This window comes from Condylura cristata, unplaced genomic scaffold (assembly GCF_000260355.1).
Source record: "Condylura cristata isolate star-nosed mole 26May11 unplaced genomic scaffold, ConCri1.0 scaffold00013, whole genome shotgun sequence".
Lineage (NCBI taxonomy): Eukaryota > Metazoa > Chordata > Mammalia > Eulipotyphla > Talpidae > Condylura > Condylura cristata.
In genome coordinates this window covers 46,189,667-46,217,492 of record NW_004567114.1, presented here as the reverse complement: position 1 = coordinate 46,217,492, position 27,826 = coordinate 46,189,667, and the positions used below count along the sequence as shown (strand labels likewise).

At 32.7% G+C, this 27,826-nt stretch overlaps 1 protein-coding gene across 4 annotated transcripts in view; it reads left to right on the top strand.

Annotated features, from left to right (window-relative positions):
* Positions 1-27,826, top strand: part of MIPOL1 (mirror-image polydactyly 1) — a 245,081-nt gene that overhangs the window by 77,929 nt on the left and 139,326 nt on the right. For all 4 annotated transcript variants that reach the window (XM_012724721.1, XM_012724723.1, XM_012724722.1 and 1 more), the window contains 2 exons: positions 9,137-9,170; positions 9,430-9,600. In XM_012724721.1, the coding sequence (XP_012580175.1) occupies positions 9,137-9,170; positions 9,430-9,600 (205 nt within the window). The remainder of the gene's footprint in view (positions 1-9,136; positions 9,171-9,429; positions 9,601-27,826) is intronic.

Below are 27,826 nucleotides of genomic sequence, written 5' to 3'. Positions count from 1 at the left end.
ATTTTGAATTTCTTACAGGTTTTCTCTGAATAAGATAATATTAAATCTCTAACGATCCTTTTAAATTTAAGAAAAAACACTGTGTAAAACATTAAAGTGTTGGAATCATTATATATTTTAATGCAGTGTGCCTGTTAAGTGTTATTACTTGGCATTGAGCTGTGAAATACAAAAGCGGTTTTAAGCCATTTTTCATTTGCTTTATAAATGCTACTTTAAGAATATTCATAAAATTTGTGTTAGATCATCTAGACTCAGTGACTTCCCCTTCCCTCTGCCACTGTGCCTGGGAGTCCTAGTGATGGCTATAATAGTATAATGTAGTACTTGTGCCTGTACATGTAGCTTTCCGGTAACATGACCCTGAGGTAATGTTGTAACTCAACGGTACTGCAATTAAAGAAAAGATAGTTTTTAAAGGACTGAATGATAATTACTGGAAATTTTACCATTTATACCTGAGTTTGTGTGGGAATCCCTGGGTAACTGAATTTCATTTTCAAACACTTTTTGAGGAAGGGCTCATAAATACTTTATTCTCTGATTAACATGCTCCACACTGGCTGTGTGTTATCTTTATATTCAAATTGGTTATGAATAAAATTATTGGATTAAGCATTTTTTCACTCTAAACATGGTAAGAAGGTTTTTTTACCCCTAACTTACAAGTGGATTTTTTTACCCCTAACTTACAAGTGGATTTTCTGACTGGATACCTGAAGGACTCTTTCTTTATATTCTTGATGTAAAACTTAATCAGGATATTTTGAGTTTTCTATGATAGCACTTTCAGAAACTCACCTTGCCTTTCTAACAGCTATTTCATTCTTTTATTTCAGGTAATTTTAGATTAGTGAATTTTTTTCGTTAATATTAGTTTTTTTTCCCCCCCAGAAACTAGTTATTCATGTGTTCTGACACTCGTCCTTATCTACTGCCTGTTCAGTAGTTTAATCCGTCTTTTCCTCTGTGTTTGCTGTTAACATTTTCAAGCCTTTTCTTTATTTCAGTAATAACATTTGTCCCTGTTTCCTTATCTGTTCTTTCTAGTTTATTTAGGAAATTTGATTTATGTTTAGAGTTCACATCTTTTTTCCTTAACTTTTCTGTTTCTCTTTTCATTTATGCTTTTGTTTACACATCTTTTTTTAACTTTAATATGTTGAAATTATGTTCTTAAGTTATTTGCTTCACCTAGTATCCTGATAGGAAAATTTTATTCTCCTTGGTTTTTGTCATACTTCATATTATAATTTTTTGTCTTTTATAAAATATTTTATTATTTGTTTGGTATTCCTAAGGATATGTCATTTCTCTTCATCTTTGTCATGCTTAAATTGTCTTCTTTGTTCTTATTTAGTGGAAGTGGATTTTCCTGGATAAATACTTCTTAATATTTGAAAAATATATTTGCATTCTTTGAACTCCTGTTTCCTAACTACATATTGCTTTTTGGCCTCCTTCCTAGGACAATAAGAGATGACTAGAGGTCTGAAGACTTCCCAGGACTGTCTGTCCTTTCTGATACAGTCTGTCCTCTTCTTACTTGGGTTTTAGCACCAAGGGCTCACTCTATCTAGTCTTATATATATCTTGCTTCTGAAGTATTATTTATTTCTTATTTCCTCTACTTGTCTAGCAGAAGTCTACTCCCAGTCCTGAAAATTCTTACTTCTCTATAAAGACTCTTCAGCAGTGCAAGCTTCTTTTGAGTAAAGATTTCCTTTACTTTGTTCTAGCCTCTATACTCCATTTATTATTCTCCTAAGTTATCCTCAAACTGTGAATTAGTGAAAAATTCTGATTTGGTGAACTTTTTTTTATATTTTCAATACCTATCTTAATGTTTAAAAGGAAATAGGTGAAATTGGCCAAAAATCATCTTTTTACCCTGTATCCTGCTTTGGAAAAAACACCCATTTCCTTTGTTTTTTGATTAATTTTTATCTTATATTAATTTGATTTTATAGTAGGCATACAGATTTCTGTGTTCAGATTTCACTCCACCATTTTTACTTGAGCTCCCTCATTTTCAAATAAAATTTTGATTTTAGATTAATTTTAGATTTACAGAAAATTTGCCATTATAGCACAAATACTCTTATTTAGCCCTCACTGGTTTTTCTTACTGATATTTTATATTACTGTGGCACACATGCTGCAGGGGAGAGAGCAACATTGCTGTGTTTCTGTGACCTCTAAGCTTTATTCAGACTTCACTGATTTTTCTCTAACTCCCTTTTGATTTTTAACACTTTCTTACTTTCTAGTACTAGAAGATGTGCCAGGTAATGTTTTAAAACAGTTGCACCTCACCCATAGGGTCAGTGATTCCTCAAAACAATCCTGCTTCCTTTTATTGGAAAGTCACACTAGAAACCAAGCTCTGGATGCCAGGTGTGCTGGGTATTGCTTAGTGTAACTATTTTTAGTTCCAGTCAGCAGAGAGAGCTAGGAAATACATTTGCATACTAACTGACATGTACATACATATCTGCAAGTGTCTGCCTATCTGCATCTTTATTAGACTGAAAACACTCAGAGTGTTTCTCTGATTTTTAACTACTACTAGTTCACTTACTTCCATCTCTAACAGTAAGGAACTTGGCTCCCATCTCTACTGTACATTTACTTTATTCTACCCTAGTATACATTATTACTCTTTCAGCATCACTAGTTTACTAATTTGACCTTTTTTCTTAAAGTTTCCAATAAAAATACTGTTTTCCAGAGTTGCTTAAATTGACTGTTGTTCCTGCCTCCTTAAACAGAGTTATGCTTTCTGCAGGTTCTTTTCAAAGTCTTTTTTTTTTTTTTCCCCACTCTGCATTCTATCCAAGGATCCTCTGACTACCTGATTTTTCGTTTCTAGTATTTGGCAATTTTGAATAAAGTTGCCATAAGTATTTATATACAGGTTTTGTGTAGATGTATGTATTCCATGTATTCAATCAGTTGGCTAAACCTAGTAGCATAATTGCTGGGACATATGTTAAATCGATGTTGTTACTTTCAAAGAAACTGCCAAAGGCTCTTTGAAGATGGCTGCAACATTTTACATTCACACCAACAATGAATCTGAATTCCTGTTGCATCCTTACCAGTATTTAGGACTGTCATTTTTCGTTTTATTCCCTTGGATGTCAGTCATTCTCTATTGTATGTCTTATATGTGTTTTTACCATCTATATATCTTCTTTGTAAAGTGTCTGTACAGATTTTTGATTACTGAATCTTTATAGTAAGTCTTGATACTAAATAATATTAGCCCCTCTAGCTTTGTTCTTTGTTGTAGAATTGTTTTGGCTATTATTATACCTTTTCTTGTACATATACTTTTTAGAGTCAGTTTGTAACTATAAAAATACTTGCGTGAGCCAAATGTTTTTAAACATAATTTTCAAAATAGTAACTTATTTTTGTCTTAATTTCAGTAATGTAACTATTATAACTTCAGAACTTTTGGGGGGGATTTGTAAGTACTACTATATTCAATATAATACAGTAGTATCAGCTATCATCCAATACTATGTAATTTGATAACCAAGTTTATTCATGAAATTTGCTTCTAAATAGATTTTCCTATTTTTTCAAAAATCAAATTGACCACACAATATACCAATATAGGTTTTTATGTGATGTCCCAACTTAATGAAGTAGGTGATATTTGTGCATTAGTGAGGAAAAATCTTCACTGCTTCCCCAAAGAGTCAAACTCAGTCAATTCTGCACTGTACAACTTGCCTACTTCAACTTTACACAGCAACTCAAATTTAGCACCTCCAGAATGGAATGTATTAACTCATTCCTAAAATCTAATCCTCCTTCAACTCTTACTCTGGTCAGTAGCATAAACATCTGTGCGTATATCCAAATCAAAACTTTTTCTTTGGGATCCTTATTAAATGGACCTCTTATTTTTGGTCATTCTGTCTTTCTAATTCATGGTTGTAAATTGGGCATAGTACGGTAGCTTAACTCAGTTAGCTCACAGTTCACAGAGTAAAAGCTGTACTCAAAATCATATAATGTGTTTAAACCAGCATTGCCTTATCATAAAAGTAATACAGTTTTTAAAAAAGGGAAAAGAGAGATGGTTTTATGTGAGGTGATGGGGATGTTAATTATTACTGTTGTAATAATTTTGTAATATATGTTATCTTGTGAACATGCTCTAAACCTTGAATTTGCACAATGTTTTATCTCAGTTATCATAATGAAACAAATAAAATCTTCAAGTGTTAAAAACAAATGCAATATATTAAGACTAGGGTTTCTTGTAGCAGTCTTTTTTCTTTTTATTCTTTGTAACACTTGTTTTTAAGGAAGGAATCTAAACAAAATTACTTAATCTCAAATCTTTTACTTAATTAATCCATTCAATTTATATTGAATTTATACTATCCATCAGTTACAGTGCTATTTGCTCACAGTACTGCATTATGGTCCCAATTTAATTAAGATAGTAAATAATTACATTAGTTATTAATGTAATTAATAATTACATTAATTATTAATACATACATCTGCACAAATCCTGTATGTAAATGCTTATGGCAACTTTATTCAAAATTGCCAAATACTAGAAATGAATAATCAGGTAGTCAGAGGATCCTTGGATAGAATGCAGAGTAGGGGGAAAAAAAAAAGACTTTGAAAAGAAGTCGATTATAATGACTATAAATGGCAGTTTATAGTCATTTTGTACTGTATGTTAGCCTGGGGTACAAGTGGAAAAATCATACATTGAAACAAGAATAACTACAGAAAAGAATACTCAGCACAATTTCAGTGGCACTGTGGAGGTTCCCTTCTACTCAACTGAAGTCTGTATATTCTGAATTTTCAGTATGCATTTTAGAGTAAATCCTTGTTAAGATAGAGCCAATTTATAACTGAACTTTGCATGACTGAAAGACATATGTGGAGGAGTTGAGTATAGGAAAATTTTTATGTGATTTTACATCCCTTTTTGTTTTAATTCACTATTGCTTCCAATAATATTCACATTTCTTTGGTCTTTTTTTTAATCTTCTTTTCTCCTTCTGATCTAATTTGTATCTTTCTGTTATAATGTCTGTTTTGTCTTATTATTCTGCCACTTCTGTTTTCTCTGACATCTTGAATCTTTAATACTTTTTTTTTTTAAGTGTTAAAGCTTGGGGAAAAAAAAGAAAAATGATTCAAGTTAAAATGGCTTACTTATATGTACTAATATACACATTTGCACTTATATATCTCTCCCAACTTTTGATGTTAGAATACCTTTCCAGTCTCTTTGTTATTGTTGATGTACTTTTAAAAACATCTTTAGAATAATAGCACTATGTAAAAATGCATCAGAGAATAAAAATAAGCTACTCATAAGTCTCTGGTCACAGTTCTTTTTGGTGACAGTTCTTTTTATTGTTTGAGGTCAAAGTTTTTAGCTTCTTCCTGTTGATCAAGATGAATGACTAGAAGTGCAGAAAGGAAAGAGCTGGTATTGACTGGTTTAGGGATAAATCAAGAAATGTGACATTTCCTGCATAGGCCTTTTCACAAAGTGCAGAGTTGTCAGCCAGCAATTTGCATGGTATAGGAAATCAATTGAAACTGGAGCCCATGGACATTTACTTCAGCAAAATTCTTACTAATTATCATGACGACGTTTAGCTAGACTATGATAGGCATAATTTAGTTTACAAACGGTGGAGACTTGTCTGTTTCATTGTAAACTTACTATTATTGATATGTAATTTAGAGTTTGTCAGTTATATTTCACATAACACCTTCATTAACTAGTAAAGTCCCATCTATTGTACATGTTGCTAGTAAATCTTAAGCCTAAAAATTCATTTTATATAAAAAATTGATTGCTTGTGTTGCAGTTGGAATCTTCTGCTCCTATTTGACTATAGAGCCACACAACAAAGACTCAGACAGAACAAAACAAAGCCATATTCTAGAAATCTGAGGGTGCCAAAGGGGTTGGAAGAAGCTGGAGGGCATGGTAGGGAAGAGGACCTAGGTAGAAGTTGAAGGCTGCTGTGGTGGTACATGTTGGGTGGTAACATATATCTGAAGAGGCTTGAACCTGTATTTCTGAATCATTTATTGAATTGTAACCAATGTTACTTCAATAAAAATTATGCAGTATGTTCTCCTTTTTCTAACTGTAGATTGTTTTAATTTTTATGTTTTAAATGACAAAGTGAACTTACTATATAACTGAATTTAATTTTCTGAAAACCACTTTTTAATTAATAATCTTTAACTAGATATCAAAAGATCTAATTCTAAAAAATGTGCCAAGTATATATGTTGAATGGCACTTACAGTATACTAACATCAGAGATTTTATTTCATTTTTAAATACTCTGTATCTGGGGTAAGCAAAATATATTTGATGCAACCTTTCACCTGTTTTTTTTTTTTTTTTGTAAGTTTAGTTTTATTGCAACATAGGCATACCTGTTCATTTCCTATTGTCTATGGATATATTTGTACTACAGAAGTAAAGTTTAGTGTTTATGACAGAGAATATATGACAAAGCCTTTAACTCTTGCTATTGGATTCTTCACAGAAAAAGTTTGTTCATCTCTATATAATGTAGTTGAGGCTAAATTATGTTGTAGTTAATCACTGATATCTGTGTGGCAAATGCATCCTGAGACTTTTCAAGAAATACAAAAGCTTTGTCTTTTGCTAGTTTCATGTTTGTGTAAAAAGTAAATTTGTTCCTATGTAAATTTTCAAGTCTTATGTTAACCATTTGTTCATTTTTATTAGTTTTATTTTTCTCTCAGTGACCAGTTATTACTATATTTGCATCAGTTGAAAAGGGTAATAAAGTAAAATTGAGATCCAAATGCTACATGGTTGACTTCTCTCATTCATAACCTGTAAGTAAGACCTGACATACTCACCAAATACCAAATCATGATTTAAATTCATTTACCAGCAAAACAATACATCACTATATATGTAATTTGAAGCTCAATCACATCAATTACTTATATTGAAATGCTAAATTTATATACCAGATACTTAGAATAATCTCAATATGATGATTTCTTTTTTCTTTTGAAATTTTAGATGTCAGGAGGAAATTTTAATTAACTTAAAAATAATTATTTTAATATCCCTTTTAACAAATGTTAATTTAAAGCATTTGAATTCTTCTTCTGCCTCTCCTTGATGTAATCATCCTTTACATTGCAATACCTGAGGAAAACTTGTGAGCATTACAGAGACATTCCATCCACCTTTGTTGCATTGATTATTTGGAATATATAAATTTGGTAACCTACCTACACTGTTACTTTCTTCGTGCACATACGTAATTCTTTCAACTAAAATAGGAAATTTATAACTTGGTATTTACATTTTTTAAATTTTTTTAACAATGTTTCCTAGTAACCTAACAGTGTAAATGTTGACTCGTCGGTTTAACTATCAGGTTTAATTATCAGTTTTTTTAATTTAAAATTTAAATTGAGTATTCTTAGAAGCTGTCATCATCAGTTTTAGTCAATTTCATTAAAAAAAAAAGTTAAAATAAATATTCCTTACCAGGTGTGTTTAACCCATACTGATATAGTTAAATGCTACTGGTGGTCTTCATATACTTTTACACATGAGTTAAAATTTTATTGTCTTATACTTCTCCATTGTATTTTTTTAATTTAATAAAGAAATTAGTTACAGTTCTTTTAGATGAATAGAGTAAAATTTTGCAAGGCAGTATATTTGAAAACTTTATTTGGGAAAAAAAGATAAAACATGCTTTAATATAGATTATGCATGTCTGAGTGAAAGTTACTATACTTTCCTTTTAAGTTATATTGTTTGTTTATGTGTAAAAATATTTTGAACAGTGAAACTTAACCACTGGCAAGGAACTAACCCAAAAGGGGCAGCAGACCTCTCCTTTCCAGTCTTGCTGCTGCTCCCCTCAGCAGTGTATTTCTATCAGTCTGCCTGTTTCACTCCCTACTCTATTCTGGTGAATCCTCTCACCACCACCCTGCAAGTACCTCTGGTGTACATAAATAAATAAATCTTTAAAAAAAATTTTGATATGTGCTCTTTTTTTCTGTGAAGATCTAATGCTCTGAAATTTAATCTTTCCAAGAATATTGCAGTTTAATTAGACTGTACGGCTGGTACAATTTCATAACAAATTTATTAAATGTCATATATTATTCTAGTATCTTTTTTTGTGGTAAATATTAAATTCAGTGGCACATGGAAATCAAAGGAATCCCCAACCTGAGATAACAGGAATGTGGATGTTTTACCATTTTAGTACAGTTGTTAAATAAGTGAAACCATATCTGAATCTACTCATTTCTCTAATGAGTATAGATTTTCACTTAATTTTGCCATTTAAAGATTACCTACATAGTAAACATTTCTTAAGCTACATTGCTTAAAATTTTCTTTACCTTTGCTGCATTTCTTCAATTTATGAACAAACTAGCATTTCATTAATCGCTATATATCCTTACTAGACAAAATTGACGTATGAGAGAAACGAATTTACTTTCTTTGTCTTTGAATTGAATCATTTATACGTGTTATAAAAAAGAGAATATAACATCATGTTCTAAAAAAATGTGCAATTTTGATCAGTTTTCTTTATGGTATATTTATTTTAACAACAAGGTAGTGGCAGGAGATTTTCAGGTCAAATTTAATGGTAATTGTTTGTCATTGCTTTTGAGAGAACATAGTTAAACTTTGTAATAAAAAAAAAATTTGCCTTATTTTATTTGTGATGATGTCCAAAATAGAGAGGAAATACAGTTTCTGATAAGAATTGAAAGTCCAGGAATAAATATAATGATGAGAATGAGTACTTCTATCACTGGGGAACTTTCTTCATCTAAGCACATATGAACAATTGATCCTTGTAGTCATATATCGCAGTAAACATTAATAACTTAACAGTCTGAAGTCAGTGCAGAAGATATGGAGCATTATTGAAAGATGGAGTCGAGCAGGTGGCACTTTAATATGTTCAGTGTCATGGTTGACTCTAAAGACTAGTCGAATGAAATTACTTGAGGTTCTAAAGATTTAAAAAGCGAACTCATTTTGCTGCTCTAAGGAAATGCTACTGATCAGGCTTTCTGTGTCCCTTTTTTCTAGGCTAGAAAATATTAACCCTGAAGAAAATGACATGGTAAGCCATTCTCTGAGGAGATTTCTTGATGTCAGTCTTATATCTTAGAGGCTTAAGTTCAATTGAGTGGGTTTCAAGAACTAAGATGTGGGAAAAAGAAGAATTGACACACTAATAATGTACATCTTTGCCGCAATATGAAAATTCAATAACTTCACTCAGTCAATTTACAATTCACATGTGCCTATTAATTAAAACCCTATATTAAATAAAATATATTAAAACTTCATGTCTGACTAACATATAATGGTGTTGGTAGACATTACAGGAATTACTGAACAGAATAAACAATGCAGACACAGAGATATCTATTCAGAAGAATGGAGCTATAATTGTGGATAGAATCTACAAGACCATGGAATGTAAAAAGAGAATAACTGCGGAAGAAATGAATGCAGTGATAGAAGAACGGGATGCAGCTTTGTCGCAGGTAACTGCCTGTATCTGTAAAAGCATATACTTGCCATTTTCCTCGTTTTCCTTTGCAGTTAAAAAATGTCTCTGCATAATTTAAATTTTTTTTTAGCCTCTCATTAGTACCATAAGGATTGGTTAGCTCTATTAAAATAATCACTTATTTTGTTGTACATTCTTCATATCCTAATTTCTCAGTAACAGTTAGCTTCTTGTAAAAATACAGTTCTATCCTTTCAAGTATTCACTTTTACATGAAACTTCTTGTGTGACTGTTTTGTGAGGGCTGAAGTGGCATCTCTATTGTTATTTTATTCCAGTGCCTAATTCAGTGCCTTTTAGTAAACACTAATAAGTGAATCAAATTATCAGCATACTGTCTTTTGAACTTTACTTACACCTTCCTGCTCTAATTGAAACCTGAATACCTCCTTGAGGATTCTACCTCTAATGTAGTTCTATTCAGTTATTTCAAGTCATAATTATATTCCTTTCTTTAGCAGTGACACCATTTGGCTTGGAGGCTTTTTCTTCACCAGTGTTTTTAGGCCACATTATATATATATATATATGTGTATATATATATATATACACACACACATGTATTTATATATATTTTCTTTCTAAATACTTCCAGCTTTGAAGTTCATGCCTCAAACTGTAGCACCCACTACACACTTCTGTTGCAGTCACATAGATCACTTCCCTCATTTCTTAAAGATGCTAGGCTCTATTTCACCAGCTCTTCAACCTATCATAATTCCTGCCAATTTAAATATCTAGGTAAATGATCCTTTGAATATTCCATCTTGAGTTTTTCTCTGCCAGTCATAATAAGGCTATGCTCCTTTTTCATCCACTTTATTACCTGCCTGCCTGCTGCCTGCTGTCTTTCTAACTGGCACTAGCAATTTTCAACTCCACTGGCATCTGTTTCTGTTGATCTTCCCACCTCTCCTTTGCCATGAGCTTCTCATGTCCTAACTTTCCTCTTTTTCTGACTTAGATTCCATGGCCCATGCTTGTATCACCAGCTTGTGTGTGTGTGTGTGTGTCTATGTATGTATATAGCTAGATATATGTATATATGTATATATATATATATACATATATATATATCTAGCTATATAGCTTTAGAGAGAGATTAGAGAGATTAGATTAGATTAGAAAGATATGTCCTCTGTTCACCTGGCTTTCTTTGTCTTATGTAACTAACAAAACTTCAAACTTAAAACTTTAACTTGGTGCCTGTTCTCTACTTTCAAACCTTTATATAACAAAACCCCAAGATTTGTCAACTGAATTTACTCATGAATAAACTTGTGACCACTAGCTTAAGGTAAGCCCTTGTATAACCTGATATCTTACTGCCCTTTTTTTTTTTTTTAAGATTTATTTATTTGTACATACAGAACTGGGGTACAGGCCAGAGGCTCAGGGCGGGGAGAGGCTCCACCAGAGACAGAGTGGGGAGCAGAACAGGCAGATCGACGAAGTACACTGCTGAGGGGAGCAGCGGGCGGGTCAGGAGAGGTCTGCCGCGCTATGTGGTCACCTCCGGGGCAGGCGGGAATCGAACTCATGCAGTTCATTCTCAGTGCAGTGCTTTAACCCGCTGCGCCACGAGGGAGGGCCTCTTACTGCCTTTTGTTGTCCAGACACTCTCCCTACTAGAGGACTATTTTAGCTTGTCTTTTTTCCCTCAGATACTCGTCTTTCCTCCCCAATAGTTTATGACCCCTAATTTCATCCGTCAGCCTGCCTGCATTTTCACTCATACGTTCTGCCTTTCTGCTTTGTATCTTTTTTTACTGTATACTTCTGTTTAAGAACTTTCTCCCACCCTAGCTCATATTTGCCTACTGACGGTTACCACAACCAAATATCCCTTTGCTTCCCTACTTCACAAAAATATGCCCTATTAGTTCATTCTTATCACCATCTAAAATGGTTTACTATCTCCCAGGGAACTTAGTGCAAATTTTGCTAAATCTTGGTCCATTTGTTCATACCTGTACTTTTGAAGAGGTTTCCCAGGTTGGGAACTGAGTGTTCAGAAGCAGGCACTTTTCAGTCAGATTGTACATGTATTGTAGGGTTGGCTCCTCGGTATTGTATGCCTGTGGAAAACTAGTTTTTTTTTTTTTCTTTCAGAGATTTTGCAGCTTAGCTTTTTACTTCCAGCCTTGTACTGGTTTGGTATTTAGCAAATAATTTGAGATAAAAACAGGTATACCCCCAATGTTGTCACCTCAACCCTTTATATAGATTTTGTCACATGTAGAACTGCCGATAGCTTAGATAATCTCTGCCCTTCAGCAGTAGTATTCTATGTAGTCAGAGCTGGAGTTCTCAGCACTTTACCCCTGAATAGAATAGAATCTTTAAAGCTCGGGAGAAATGCAGATTTTCATATCACTTCTCTTGAACTAACCCTACTCAAATCTCAGTCTCTGAAGGCATCATTTTAGCAGCAGCCCTCTACTGTCTTTCAACAGATGTTTTAAAATTTAATTTGTTATGTTTTGTTATTAGCTGGAGTATGGTTCTGCCACAAATGATGCCTTCCTATCCAGATGAGGTGATAGGACACTTATCTTCAAATTAGAATTGGAAAAGGTCCTTAAACTTTTTTAATGGGCTTTGTTTTTTACCATTTTGTGCCCAGCTGGGTGTATTCAATCTTCGTTCATTTACTATATTGCTGAGGAGAGGGCTAAAACTATTTTTATGTTCTCTGAAACAAGTAATGCATAAGATCAGACATTTGATTTTTTTCTTTAATTTTCCTAAGTTCACTAAAAATAAACACAGAGTATATTATTAAATATTGACTGACACCCATTCCTTCTTCCACTTCCTCTCTCCTTTGCCCACTGCATTTATATTACTAATGATAAATAAAAGTCAATCAGTCAATCAGTTGTGCACGTACTCTCCAGTCTAAGTATATTCTTTTTAATTTATTTGTCTTAAACACATTTTTGAATTATTGACATATAATTATGATTGAAATTGTTTTTACCTTCTTAAAATCAGCTTTTTCATTTTGAGATAGTTTTAGATTTACAGAATTTTGTTAAAGATAGTACAGTACAAAGTTCTCATGTACTTTTCACCCATTTGCCATTTCCAGTAATTTTGCCTTTGCATTTTACCGTGTGCATTTGTCAAAATTAAGAAATTTATTGGTACATTTCTCTCTAATCCAGATGTTATTCAGATTTTACTCATTTTTATTTTTATTTTTTATGAGACTCTTCTGTTCCAATTTTCAATTCAGGGTACCAGATTGTATTTTAATTGTGAGGTTTTCCCAGTCTCCTCTAACTTTTGACAGCTTACTAGTTTGTTTGTTTGTTTGTTTTTCTTTTAATGAGATCAGTACTTATTTACTAAAAATGTTTTCTTTTTTTATTGGGGTATCACTGGTTTATTATACTATGTAAGTTTCAGGAATATCGCTTCAAACCTCGATAAATGTAGATACCATAGCACACCTACCACCAAAACTTCATTTACCACTTAACACCATCCAGTTGACCCCGCTCTTACCAGTTCCTTCCTTTTCCTATCCCCTTCCCCTTTGCTAGCTATCATTTTGTTTTCAGAGTTTAAATATTTCTGTTTCTGTTTTATTTATTTTGTTTCTTCCTCTTCCACATGTTAATGAAAGACTGGTATTAGTCTTTCTATTTCTAACCTATATTGCTTATGCCTCTAGGTTATCTGTGTTTTTGCAAAAGGCAAGACTTCGTCACTTTATGTCTAGCTGGGTAGTACTCCCATTTTTGTGTTAAACTACATCTTACCCAATCATCTGTTGATGAGTGGATGGATGGTTTCCATGTCCTGATCATTGTGAATAGTGCTACATTGGACATAGATGTGTGTACATCCTTGGAGTTAGTGTTTTCATATTCTTTGGATAGATGGCTAGAAATGAAATTGGTAACACATAGTAGTTTTATTTTTAAAGTTTTCAGGAGCCTCCATACACCCCCACCAATTTACATTCCAGCCAACAATGTACAGATATACATTTTTCCCCACACCCTTGCCAGCATGTATTCTTATCTTTTTGATATAGGCCATTTTTAAAGACATTAGAAGATAATCTCATTGGGATTTTGATTTGCATTTCTATTGTAATGATGGGCACCATCGTTATTTACTATTACTAATATTCTTCCCCCCCGCCACATGACCATGGCAGTGTTAATGATATTGGCCAGGTATTTTATGGAATGTGTCCAAGTTTGGATTGGTCTGACATTTTTCTTAAGATTAGCGTAAGATTTTGAATTTTTAGAAAAAAATAGCCCAGAACTCTTATTCTTAAAGCTATTAGTTATGTCAGATATTTTCTAATTACACTCTGTAGTACTCGGATAATTTTAGCCCCGGTTTACTCAGTTACTGGAAATCTTCAGATTCAGTGAAACTTTCTTGATTTTGATATAGTTATTAACTGTTGTTCAAGTGAAATTAAAATTCCCTTTCTTACTTGAAATGTTCTCCTTAAAACCTTGTATTTTTTAAGTGAATTCTTATACTCTAATTTATTAAAATACGTCTACCATATTTCTTCTATCTAAACTGAAATGCTTAAAGTCATAGGGTGAAATAACAATTTTATAACAAAACTTCGATTAAGGGTTTCTTACCTACCATTCCTTCATTCTTTGTTATTGTGATGGGTTAGTGGACAATGATGAAGTTTTATAAAAAGATAATTTGACATGCTTTTCCTGGTTTGTGTGTAAATGAACACACTAGAGATATGTAGATTGCCAGACTCAGCAGTGTCCATTTGAGAATTAATGATTTTATTAAATAGATCCTGTCAGAAAGTTAAAGCAACATGCAGATTCTGAATGTAGCATGGTGTCAGAGATTATTTTATTTTAACTAGGGTTGGAATTTTAATGGGTAAGAGGTGAAGGTGCTGACCCACGGCCCCTCCCTCACATAAAGAAAACGAGGAGTGATGAGTGATGTAGAAGGAACTGCAATGTGTGAATTGCAGGGTTCTGGGACCAAAACAAAGCAAAGGGAACAGGTATGTCCATGGACTAGAGTTTTTCATTTGTATTAGAGTGCTATAGGGAGTTGTAACCAAATGAAAAGATGCTTGACATAAAGATTTGGAGCATTGTAATTAGTAGGATTAGTGTATTCTAGGTAATATTCTAATTTTTATATGGATTTATTTGGGGAGGGAGCTAGGCAATAGGTATCTTACCACACAGTAAGCAAGAAAGATCAAATGTAGTAAAATAAAGGGTGTACATTGAGGAAAAGGCATGAATAATTTAGAAATTAAAAGAATTTTCTCTTAATTTTACTAAATACAAAAATTAAGATTTGAGAAGATAAGGACATATTTCAAAATATAGAAGTCCTACTTAGAACATTCCTTGCCTGGCTGTGAATTTGTCCCACTGGGGAATATAACATGAAACTAACAAGTCCACTTGATGAACAAACCCCAAATCTTGCCCACTAATTTAACAGTCAAAGTTAACCTTACACATCAGCAGAGGAAAAGATCAAATAATCTAGTTTCTTAATTTTGGCCTTGTAAATGTTATCTTCAGTGAAGAAGCCATTATAATTTACATAATTGCCTAGCATATAACGAATGAAAATAATTCTTTTTAAAATAGCAGAAGTTTTTCAAGAAGCTCTACTTGAAAAGAAAATAAGTTATAACCTTTATAGTTTCATTCTTTGGGAAAAGTAGGAAACATATTTAACGTACTTTATTGTTGTGACTATAAATTTTTATTAATTTTTTCCCATCAGCTTGTTAATTTGCTGTCCTTTCTATCATATGATTATTGCTTATGCATATTTTTTCCAGTCCATCTTGCTAAAAACATTGTTATTTGATCTAACCTAATAACATTTTTTGCCTTGTATAAGAGAAAAAATTGCTCATAAACTCATTTCTTAGAAATAATAACTTATGGATTTTTTTTGCTTTTTATTTCAATGCATATTATATAATCATAGTACTTGGTACTTTTTTTTTTTTACTTTTACATTTTGTCATGTGTTTTAATTTTGTTGTGTGAATATAGTTAGAGTTATTGAACTCCACTACCATTTGAGAGGGTGTTGATATTTTTTCTACTTTCTGATAGTGTAGACAGTTTTCTAGATATTTTTTTATGTATATTCATGTTTATATCTTGAGGAAAAATTCCTAGGAGAGGAAATACTGTATCAAATATTATAAACTTTAATTTTTTTTGAATTGTCTAGGAAAATTGTATCTCAAAAAATACAAGATTTCATCAAAGGATACTTTTAGTGAATAAAATGTTAAGAAATTTAGACTTTACTCTCTCAGTAAATGTGGACCTCCTGAGGTTGTTAAGTTTTCTGTTAGTACAGAAAATGCTGTGCTTGCAGAAGGTTTCTGCACAGCACTGTGTAAAGTAGACTGAATAGTATAAGACTGGGAGAAAGTGGCAACCTATTATTGTCATTCAGACAAGACATAGATAAGATTCTAAACAAGAAAAATGGGAGAAGTAGATGTAAAAGCTGTAAGAAATAGTTTTATTGGAGATTGAACAGTAAAGTGCATAAATCTTTAGTGAAAGAATTAATAAAGATTTATTTATGTTTATGTCCTTGTAAATAGCACCTAGGTCAAAATGTAGAGTATTTATAGAACCCTTTAGAAGTCTTCTTCCTGTCTCTTCCCAGTTGGAATTCTTTACTCTTTACTCTGGATTTTCACTGTATGATTTCAGTCCTTAGAAATTTGTTGATACTTGCCTTATGGTCCAAGGTAGACCCTACTTATTAGGTGATCCATGTCCTCTTGAAATACTACGTTCCCTATATATCATTTAGTCCATGTGGAGTGATTCTCTATTCATTGATTTAGTGTAACTTATTTTAAAATCATTTTCTGAGTTGTTTGAAGTACTAAGTAATTATAATGAAATTTTCTCCTTTTAATTCTGTCAGTTTTTTGTTTTGTTACGAATCCAACTTATTAAATACTTAAGTCTAGTATACCTTCCATTAAATAGACTTTTTATTGTGAAATACCCTTTTTTTCATCTCACAATATTTCCTTGTATTCAGTGTCTAAATGTCTTATCTTTCTCCATTCTTACTTTGAACTTTTTGTCTTCATTTTATTATGAAGTGCTTCCAACATTGGCAAAGTTGTAAAATTTTACTGTGGAAGTTATTTATCACCACATGGAATCTATTAGCAACCTTTTGCTAAACTTGATCTATTGCATTATTTCTACATTTACCACCCTTTCCTCTATCCATCAGTTCATCTCACTTTACTTAATGTGTTTCATGCTAGTGAAGACACCAGTACTTGGAACCTAAATTCTTCAGTATAGCATATCTTTAGCTATAGGTCAGTGTGTTCAGGTTTTTCTTTTGATTTAAAAATTACATTTACCAAAATTTACAAACACTTAAGTGTGCATTCTCTTCAGTTTTGACATATTTGTCCATCTCTGTAGCTATTACAGAAACAAGATGTAGGAACTTTCTTATCACCTCAGAAAGTTCACTCATGCTCTTTTCATTTCATCAGTGTTCCTACCTCAAGTAGTCATCAGTGGTCTTATTTGCATCATCAGTTAGCTTTATTTTTTCTAGCAAATCATCTCTGGAATCACAATCATCTAATATATACCATATATATGTCACATATTTTGTGATATATTCTTATGCAGTTGAGAAACAAAACATCTTTTTTTAAAAAAGATTTATTTATGCTTACAGAACTGGGGTAGAGACCAGAGGTGTGGTGGGTGAGAGGGTTCACCAGAGACAGACTGGGGAGCAGAACAGGCAGATTTACTGAGTACACTGCTGAGGAGACTAGTGGGAGGGTTAGAAGAGGTTTGCTATGCCTTGTGGATCAGCTCCCTGGCTGGGGATTGAACTCGTGCTGCAGTGGCTTTGGAGCGCTTCATAATGTGGTGCTTCAATCCTTTGCACCACCAGGGAGAGCCTGAAAAACAAAATATCTTTTTCTAAATTTATAACTTGTTTTTAAGGACTGGGGTGTTTCTGTTTTTTGTTTTTTGTTTTTCCATTTTAAGATTTTCGTTTTCCTGAAGCAGGCTAGGGTTTCTGTTACTCTGCTAATTCTTATAGGCTCAAACATTTTAAATAATGCTTACACATTTCAACATTATCACTTCTAAATTTCTATCTATAACTGCCAGTTTAAGATAGCAAAACATAAAATTATTTCCCTAAAAAATTAGTTCTCACCAGCATTATAACCAGTTCTTTTTAAAATATAGTAACTAAGCTAAGTACATAATGCCATTTTTTCTATATGTTGCTGTTCAATATTTTATAAACCCTTCTTGGTTTTCCAAAAGAGACAGTGCACTTCTGTTATAAAAGCTTTTGTAAAAGATGTAAATTTAAGCCATTAACTCATGAATGTATCTTTTAATTATTAGAAGTCTTTTAGGATTGAGTAGCCTACACAATAAACTTTTTGGTGTGATCATATCTTGACTTTTTCCTTAAGGGAACTGAAATGTTCATATTCTTAGAAAACTTGGTGGTTTTTTTTTTAAAGATTTATTTATTTATTCGTACAGAACTGGGGTACAGGCCAGAGTTACGGAGGGTGAGAGGATTCACCAGAGACAGAGTAGGGTACAGAACAGGCAGATCAACGAAGTACACTGCTGAGGGGAGCAGCGGGCGGGTCAGGAGAGGTCTGCCTCGCCATGTGGATCTCCTCTGGGGCAGGCGGGAATCGAACTCATGCGGTAGTGGTTTAAGCTTCTTTGTGCTGTGCTTTAACCCGCTGCGCCACCAGGGAGGGCCAGTGGTTGGCTTTTTAAACTGTCACTTGGGATTAAAAGTTAAAAATGCCATGGTTTTGTTTCTTCAGCTAACATTTTATTGGATTATATTTATGATAAATTTTAATCAAAACAAAGTATATGTAACCAAGCAGCTGGTAAAATTATGTGTTGTCCTTATACAGATATTACAGGAGACATGTAATGATATTTATATCATTAACAGCAAAACAAAACAAAAACCCACCTTATCTTTAGTCCAAACTGTAAGGACACTTTAAAATTAAACTTGCATGCTCAAGTATATCAGGTTTTCAGTTTTCTTTAAAAAATGACTCTGTGATGTTCTTGTACATTTGCATACAGGTTTGCTTGATTAATTGCTACTTGACTCATCTATCATAATACTAAGCTCTGGGATCACAAAAGATCAGATTTCCAAACCACTTTCTAGAATTAATTTAAATATTTAATGTCAATACCTTGAAAAGATTCAGAGGAAACTGTCTTTTATTGTTATTAGAACTCTGTCTTAGTATTAAATTTCCCTAAAAAGAATTTCAAAATATATTAATTGTTAATATTACCTATCCTGTTGAAATACTCATGTATATACATATACAATGTAATTGACATTGTAAGTTTAAATATGTACTCAAATATTTTTAAACTACATGTTTTAGCATATAACATAAAATAAGCATACTCAAAATAATTTTTTTTTAAAGATTTATTTATTTATTTGTACATACAGAACTGGGGTACAGGCCAGAGGTGCAGGGGCGGCGAGAAGCTTCACCAGAGACAGAGTGGGGAGCAGAACAGAGGGGAGCAGCGGGCGGGTCAGGAGAGTTCTGCCACACCATATGGTCACCTCCGGGGCAGGCGGGAATCGAACTCATGCGGAAGTGGTTTCAGCTTCTTAGTGCAGTGCTTTAACCCGCTGCGCCACCAGGGAGGGCCCTCAAAATAATTTTTAAATTGGCAGTTTTGTCAATAAATCTATAAATCTTAAGTATATTAAAGATTTTCATGAATGTGTTGTTACAACTTGATGACCGTTAAAAATTGTTAACATATTTATTTTCCACAGATTTTATTCCAGATAAAATTTATAGACACAATGAAATAATATATTTTTGTATCTGATTTTGATTTAAAATAAATTATAAGAAGCAAAAGAATATCCATATCTTTTTCCAGACATCATTTTCTATGCTGTATTTCTTCATGCAGGAGTAAATCTTCATTTTTTTCTTATTTTCCTTAACATCTTTTAGTATTTTCTTTCTACTTGTCTTTTCTTCTTTCTCATGCCTTTTCTCCTTTTACACATTATTTTGGTATTGAGCTTAGTTCTCATATATCTGATTATATCTTAATTTAAACATAATTTTTAAAGTTTCTACATATTCACAGGACATATTAATAGATGGATATAGTATATAAGAAGGTAGAGATGAGGTCATATATTTTCCTTCTTATCCCCTTTATAGAGTAATAACTCAATTTCTGCTTGGTAGTTAGGATCTTATACTAGCCAATACAGTGACCTCCGAGGTGTCAGAAGGGCTGAGCGAAAAGTGGCAGTTTCAGTTTTCAGTTTAAATTTTTAGTTATGTCTCTAGGTAGATGATTTTCTCCTTTTGGATGTAGGACTTGTGACTTAGTGAAACCTCGCTTTGCAGAAAACGAAGCAAAATTTTTGCTAGTGGAGCACTGGTGGTTATAGTGAATGAAATCACTGCTATATTTCCCCTTTATTCCAGACCTGTGAATACAGACAATGAGTGAAATAGTACCATATATATTATTCTCTGAAGTAGAGCTCATTCTTTTGGAGAGTTTTGTCCTAACTTTGCAAGGTATTGCGCCTAACTTATACCCAAGTCTTCAAAAATTCATTCTACTGTCCTATCAAGCCACCTGTATCAAGTAGATGGGAAAACATGGTAAGCTCAGTGAATTTTTAAGTATAGGCCCACTGCCACACTTCATTTGCTGTGCAGAGAGTTCCTTGATTAGAAGCATGCTGCAAAGAATCCCATCATGGTACATAAAGCATTGTTTTAAGTCCATGGGTGACTATGTAAAAGCATTGTATGTACAGAAGGCAAATTCATGTTCAGAGGAAGTCTTTATGCCTGTAAGAATGGAATAGAGCTGATACAGTAAGAAATTAAAAGAATAAAAGGTTTCAATCTAAGGAGACTTTCAGAAGGAATAACTTGAAATATAAGAACAAAATAATGCCTGTGGGTATTGCTGAGGGTAAATTGTAGTAAAATAAATGAATCAAGAAATTGTGAGGGGTAGGTAACTTTTGGTTCTGTCTAGATCTTTGAGATCTTTGGCAGAAATTTTTCTTTGAAAACATGGGAAAGTAACATTGGTTATCAGATCGTAGTCATATAGATGAGAAAAAGCATGTCTTCCAAATCAGTGCTTCTGAAACTATGGCAGAGAAGCAGTGTTTTTTTTTTTTTCTTTTTTAAGATTTATTTATTTATTTATTTATGCATACAGAACTGGGGTACAGGCCAGAGGTGCAGGGGCGCTGAGAGGATTCACCAGAGACAGAGTGGGGAGCAGAACAGAGGGGAGCAGCGGGCGGGTCAGGAGAGGGCTGCCAGCACAGTGTGGATCACCTTGGAGCAGGCTGGGATGGAACTCATGCTGAAGTGGCTTTAGCTTCTTAGTGCTGTGCTTTAACCCGCTTTCACCACCAGGGAGGGCGCAGCAAAGCAGTTTTAAAGGAAATTTTTCCGTTTTGTTATGTACTACTCCTTTTTAATGTGTCATAAAAATGAATTACCATAAAATAAAGTGAGCCGGTATCGACATGCAAGTTAAGTGTCTGTTTTTGTTGTTACTGGGCTCAGCAACCGAAAATTGCCTTGTGAAATTTCTATAGGATCTATAATTGCTTCTGCTGAACTTTAGTAGTTGCTTGGTGACAATGTTAGTTTTGGATCAGTTCTAGGCGCTGGACCACGCCCTCTCTCTGAATAACAGAAACTTCACAAATGAAGGGGTTGTTTAATGGAGCACTAGTGGCCTGGAAATGACCGTTGGAGACAGAAAAATTCCTCTGTCTCTGATGTAACATTGTAAAAGGAGCACACCCTACAAGAGATGGAGCAGAGGAAAATGAGTTTGGATTTTATTGAGCGGAGGAAATACAGTGATTAAGCTGAAGAATGTGTGGAAGTCACTTATCTCTCAAAGCGAATTATTTTCATATTCATCTTGTTTTTACTTTGTTTTGTCACGCAGTTTGTCAGTTTTTCTCCTATTGTAATCTTAGAAGTTGGAGTAGCTTCTATTGGGATTAAACATTGTTTTGGCTACACATTATACAACAAGAAAATTAAGAGCAAGCACTTAAGTAATTGACAGCTCTATTGAGATTACAACATTTATAACAGCAAACAAAGTTTGCACACAAAAAGGAGGCATCTGTGATTCCAGGAATATAATAACTGAAAGGGAGCTTAATAAACTGTTAAACTGTGGCTATCATCCAGTGAGTATTAATACTATTTCCTGAACTCCACTTTGTGTTTTACAATAGTGTATGAAGCATCTCTGTCCTTTTGTGCAGTAACTGCCAACTTAACATTTAGGTTATACTGTTGTTTGTTTATGGATTTTGAAAAAATCCATTGATATTTACTTAAGAACCAATTCATTACAATGGTATTATTTACTGAATTTTATTTTCCTGACCATTAGCTAACTACAGGGTTCAGCATTACATGGTTATAACTGTACAAAAAGGATCAACATACCACATCCTATTAGTGGAATTAGCCAGAAAAGTAAAGTCATGATCTTAGAAAAAATGTCTTTGCAGCATTGGGAGATTATGAAAAATGAGTAAGCTAGATGAGACATCTTTTTGTGGTAGTTTTATAATTATCTTTATTCTAATTAGTTCAGTTATGAAATCTACATTTTAATTACTTTCTGGTTATTCATAGTAACAGAAATGCAATACTTTTCTGATATATTCATATCAAAACAAAACTTAACAACCGTTCTAGAATTTTTATTATTGAAATTGAAGAGGAAGTGTTGTTAATGAATTGTAACTTTTAATTAAACTACTGGATTGTAATCTCAAATTTAGTTAAGATTTTAGGTGACCATCCTAAACATTTGTAAGTGCATATTATGCATTACAGACATATTTCTAATTTCAGCTTTAGTGCATTAATTATGAATCCATATAACTAGTAACTAATTAGCAAGACACACATTATATGTGAGATACAATAGCTATGCTCACATTTCCATTTTTTTTTAGAATTGAGGACTGTCCTACTAGATTGGGATCCTGGTAAGCTTTAGGCCTGTGGGCAGCTTCCAATGTAGCAAGTATTACTGATTTAAAGTGACTTTTCTTTTTGGTCTTCATTTACTTGTTTTCATACTGTTCAAATAAAATCCTCAGATTTATCATTCTCTCTTTCCCTTCTTATACCCCCAGTACGAGGTGTCATAATACATAGCCAGAGAATTAGGTTGGTAGGGAGGAGAGTTAAGAGAGGAGTGAGTTCAGGGGACAAGTGATAAAGTTAATTTTAGCTGAGAAGTTTTAGTTTGTATTAAAAGGGCTAAAATGAAGCCCTCCCTGGTGGCATATTGGGTTAGAGCATAGCACTGCAAGCTAGCTGCAGCTGCTTCAGTGTGGCTCACCCCGCCCCCCCCAAGAGACCCCCATGGTGCGGCAGACCTCTCCTGACCCTCAGTATACTGGGTCCATCTGCCTCCTCTGCTCCCCACTCTGTCTCTGGTGAATCCTCTCACCAGTCCTGCATCTCTGGCCTGTACTAAAATGGAGGAGAAATTTCATGTGTTACATTTGTTACCTACTAAAATGTTAGGAATTATTTCTAAATGTGTTCTAATTAAAACTCAGAAAAATAATTTTTACAACTCCCCACTTAGAATCAGAACCAGATTTGGTATGTTAGAAGTCTCTGGTTAATAGATGCTTAGTAAATAAGATCATTATAATATATTCATTATTTAATAATTGCAGTTTAAAATTTGAGTTAAATTCTGAGAAAAATTTCACTGTTAAGTGAGTAGTTAAGAATTAAAATTTTTAATTTCATTTCCTCTTAACTATACATATACATATACATATATTTCATTTCCTCTTAACTTTACATATACATATACTAGGAAAATGGTGATTTTAGGAAAATCACCAACCTTACATATATTAGGAAAATATATTGAAAGTTTCAGGAAAATAGAAAGGAAAAATTTGTCAATGTATTGTCAGTTTGAAGCAATTAAGTCTCTATAGCCATATGTTAGTTTACATACTACAGGAGCTTCTTTAATAAAGAGAAATTGCTTTTGAGCCCTCAAAAAACAATAGACTTCTTCCCATGGCAGTTTAATTATTACTATGCTTGCCACCCCTCAAAAAAATCAGTTATAGAATTAGAAAAAAATGCATAAATGACATGTTTGCAAAGAGGTGAGGTTGCTGATTCCCTTAATTTCATGTCAGGAGGCACTTTCCTGCTTTGTTCAGTGTGGTTATCCATGAGCCACACATGGTATTTGGACACTTGAAATGTGACTCGTGCAAGAGAATAATTTCAAATTTTATTCTATTTTAGTTAATACATAATTAAATATTTATAGGCATATGTGACTTTCATGGCTACCATATCAAACAGAGCAATTCTAACGTAAGAACTGAGCTCTAGGTTTGAAGCTGGAATAGATCTGCTCAAAGAAATGATACAACTAAAGACTTTAGGAATCTAGCAATAACTTAACTGAATGCCGATGGAAAGACAATATAATCTGGTTAGTTTTCAGTGAACCATCCACAATATCTGGCATATAGTTAAATGTAGAAGCAGAAAAAATGTGATTTGAAATCAGAGAAAATGTTGCCAATAGAAACAAATCTTGACTTACCTCAGCACATTAGAAATTATGGGAAAATATTTTATGAATTTCTTCAAAACTTGAAAAACTCAGATGTATGAACTGATGAGGAATATTAACTAGTTTTTAGACTAGTAATGTGTGAATAACATAATATGTGTGGCAATATGTGAAGTGAAAAATTCAGTAAGGCATTTAGAGACTTAAAAGGATGAGAGACTATACAATATATGGTCAGTGAATTTGAAAACAAGTCAGTAGAAATTGTCCAGCCAGACAAAAATGAAAATAAAAGCACATAATTTAAGTGATCTGTTGAACAGTAGTATCCCACAGGTCTAACAAGTTTGCAACTGGAGTCCTTGAAAAACAAATTTAAAAAATGGGGCATAATGAATATTTGAAAAAATAAATATCCAAAAGTCTTTCAGATTTGGTGAAAACAAGCTTCTAGGTAAGATCTCAGTGAACACCAGAAAGAATAAATACAAAGAAAATCCCAGCCATCATGGTCATGCTAATGAAAGTCAAATATAAAGAGAAAATTTCAAAAGCAACCAGAGATGGGGACAAATGCATGAATTATTCCTCTGAATGATGGCTGACCTCTATTTGAAATGTGAAAGTGAGATGAAAGTGGTGAAAATTTTTAAGGAGTAAAATGAAAAACAATAATCAATATAGAATTACAAGTATAGTGAAAAACACACACAGTAAGTGAAATTGGTTTGCAAATATAGTTTGGGATCCTGCTTTCATTCTTCTGTATGTATATGACAGAATGGAATTGCTGAATCATAGGTGATTCTATCTTTACTTTTCTGAGAAACTGCTCTACTGTTGTTCATAGTGGTCATGTCATTTTACATCTTCACCAACAATGCATGAGGCTTCCAATTTCTTTGCATCCTGTGGCTAATGCAGAAGTTTGTATATATTTTTCCTATACATAATAACTGATAGCATGTGTTAACTTATAAATTAGGCATAGTAAGAGATTTGTAACAATAACAAAAAAGAATATACATAATAGCATTGTAATAAAAAATATGTTAGTCAGTTTTCTTTCCAAATATCTTATAGTTAATATTTTTTGGCCCATGATTGACTTTGCTTATTTTTAAATGTAAAATGGGTACATTGTTGACTAAATATTTTTTGTTTATTTTGCCAATCTGTGTCATTAGATTGAAAAATTTAGTCCAGTTATATTTAAAGTAATGCTGCTATCATTTTGTTCTTGTTTTCTGTATATTTTATAGCTTCTTTTTTCCTTGTTCCTCTTACTGCCTTCCTTTGTTTTCAGTTGATTATTTTTATAGTGATATATTTCTCCTGATCATTTCCTTCTATGTAAATACTTCACATAATTTCTTTGTGTTTCTTTTGGAGGTTATAAAAATATTCTAAAAGTCATAACAATTGATTTTATACTAATTCAATCACATAAAAAGTCTACAGTTCTGCCTCCTCATTCTGTATAATTGTCGTAAATTACATCCTTTTATTTCTCACTAATTAACATACATGTATAGTTATCATTTGCCTTTGTTTATAAACCCTACTAAAGTTTAAAATATAAGATTGCAAACCAAGATTACAATAGTACAGATTTTTATATTTGTTCATTTTTTTGTCCTTATGTCTTTAGTTTCCTAAGTTCTGCAGTCATATTTCCAGGGTTTGTTTTGGTTGAGTTTTTGTCAGTTCCTTTGCTTTGTTTCTCTTTATTCTACATGTAAGTAAAATCATCTTGTATTTATCTTTCTTCTTTTGACTTATTTCACTTAGCATAATCCTCTCTGTTCCATCCATGTTGCAAATGCAAAGGCCAACTTTTAAAAAAATGCAAATGTAAGCCACAACTTGGAAGGAAATATTTGTAACTCATGTATCTGACACAGAACTTGTATTAAGTACACTTAAACAATCCCCACAAAATGATAATAAAAAGATCCAAGAGAAAAACAAGGAGAAAACCAGAAGAGAAATTTGATAAATGTCCAATGAACACATAAAATTATTATTTGCGAATAGAGAAATGCAAATTTAAATGTGATACCACATCACTTGAACTGTAGCATCTAAAGGTAAAAAGATTAATAGTGAATATTGGTGACAGTGTGCAGCAACCAAACACTAATCCATTGTTTATGGGAGGGTGATAGGGTATATTAGAAGTTTCTTATACAGTTGAGTAGTATCTACTCTATGATCTAGCAATCCCATTTCTAAATACTTACCCAAATAAAATAAAAACAAATGTTTAGTGTAAGACTTTTAGATGACTGTTTCTTGGAACTAATTATAATACCCCAAAACTGAAAATAATGCAAATGTCATGTCATTAAGTTAATTCTATTAAGTTAATGGTGAACAGGATTGTTATGCTCCTGCAAAGAGGAGCACCAAAGCATTTGTCAGGCTAATTATTTAAGTAAGCAAGCAACTATAGATTTTTCTTTGTAGAGGAAAATTAGAACTCACCTAAATGTTCACTTACATTAAAAATCTGTTATGAATTCTGTAGTGTTTGAAACACTAAATTTTTATGTAAGCTTTTTGGTATAAATTTTTAATTCTTCACACTGTAGAAGATCCAAGTTCAGCCCACATTTATTATAATTGTAAAAAATACTACTACACAAGTTTAAACAGTCATGATTGATCTTTACTCCTACACTTCTGGATTTTCTGACACTTTGGGTTAAATGTAAGTAAGATAGCAGTTGTTCTAAAGTATTAATTGAAAACCAAGTAAAAAATACTCTCAACATAGTTTTTGATAGAGAAGAGGTGTTTTAAGTAAAGGAAGTGTAATATATAGTATTGCTTATTATGATAATATTTTTAAGAACAGAATCATGATAAAAAATGAAGTATGAATATAGCACAAGTTGTGTTGTATTTTTATATTGGAATACTATTTTATATTAATAAAATGAACTACTTGTGCCCACAAAAACATCAGTGAATCTCTAATATATATATATATATATGTGTGTGTGTGTATATATATATATATAGAAATCAAACAAAAGATGATAGACTTAAAGGTTCCTTGTTTTTAATTTTTAAGGTTGAAGAACAGTTAACATAATCACTGCCACATATCAGTACAGTGGTACAGCACATGATAACTATGGATGCAGATTGGCTGAAAGTTTGAGAGAATCTAGAACTTTCTAGAGTATGATAGAATACCCTATGTCTTTATCAGCATGGTCATTTCTTAGATTTATAAATTATCCAAAGCTTATCAATTGTACACTCAAAATCCATTGTATTTCTCTTTATATAAATTTCACCTAGAACAAAACCCACTACATATTAGTGACTTAGCCTAATGAGCAAAATGTTCCCCATTTACCTTGATATTTATTTTCTTTAGCTCCAATTCTTTTTTCTATCTGGAATTTTAATTTTTTCCTACCTTTTTTGTTTTTAATCACAGGCCCATTTACCTTACTGTTTCACAACTATTTCCTCTAATTTTAAAGC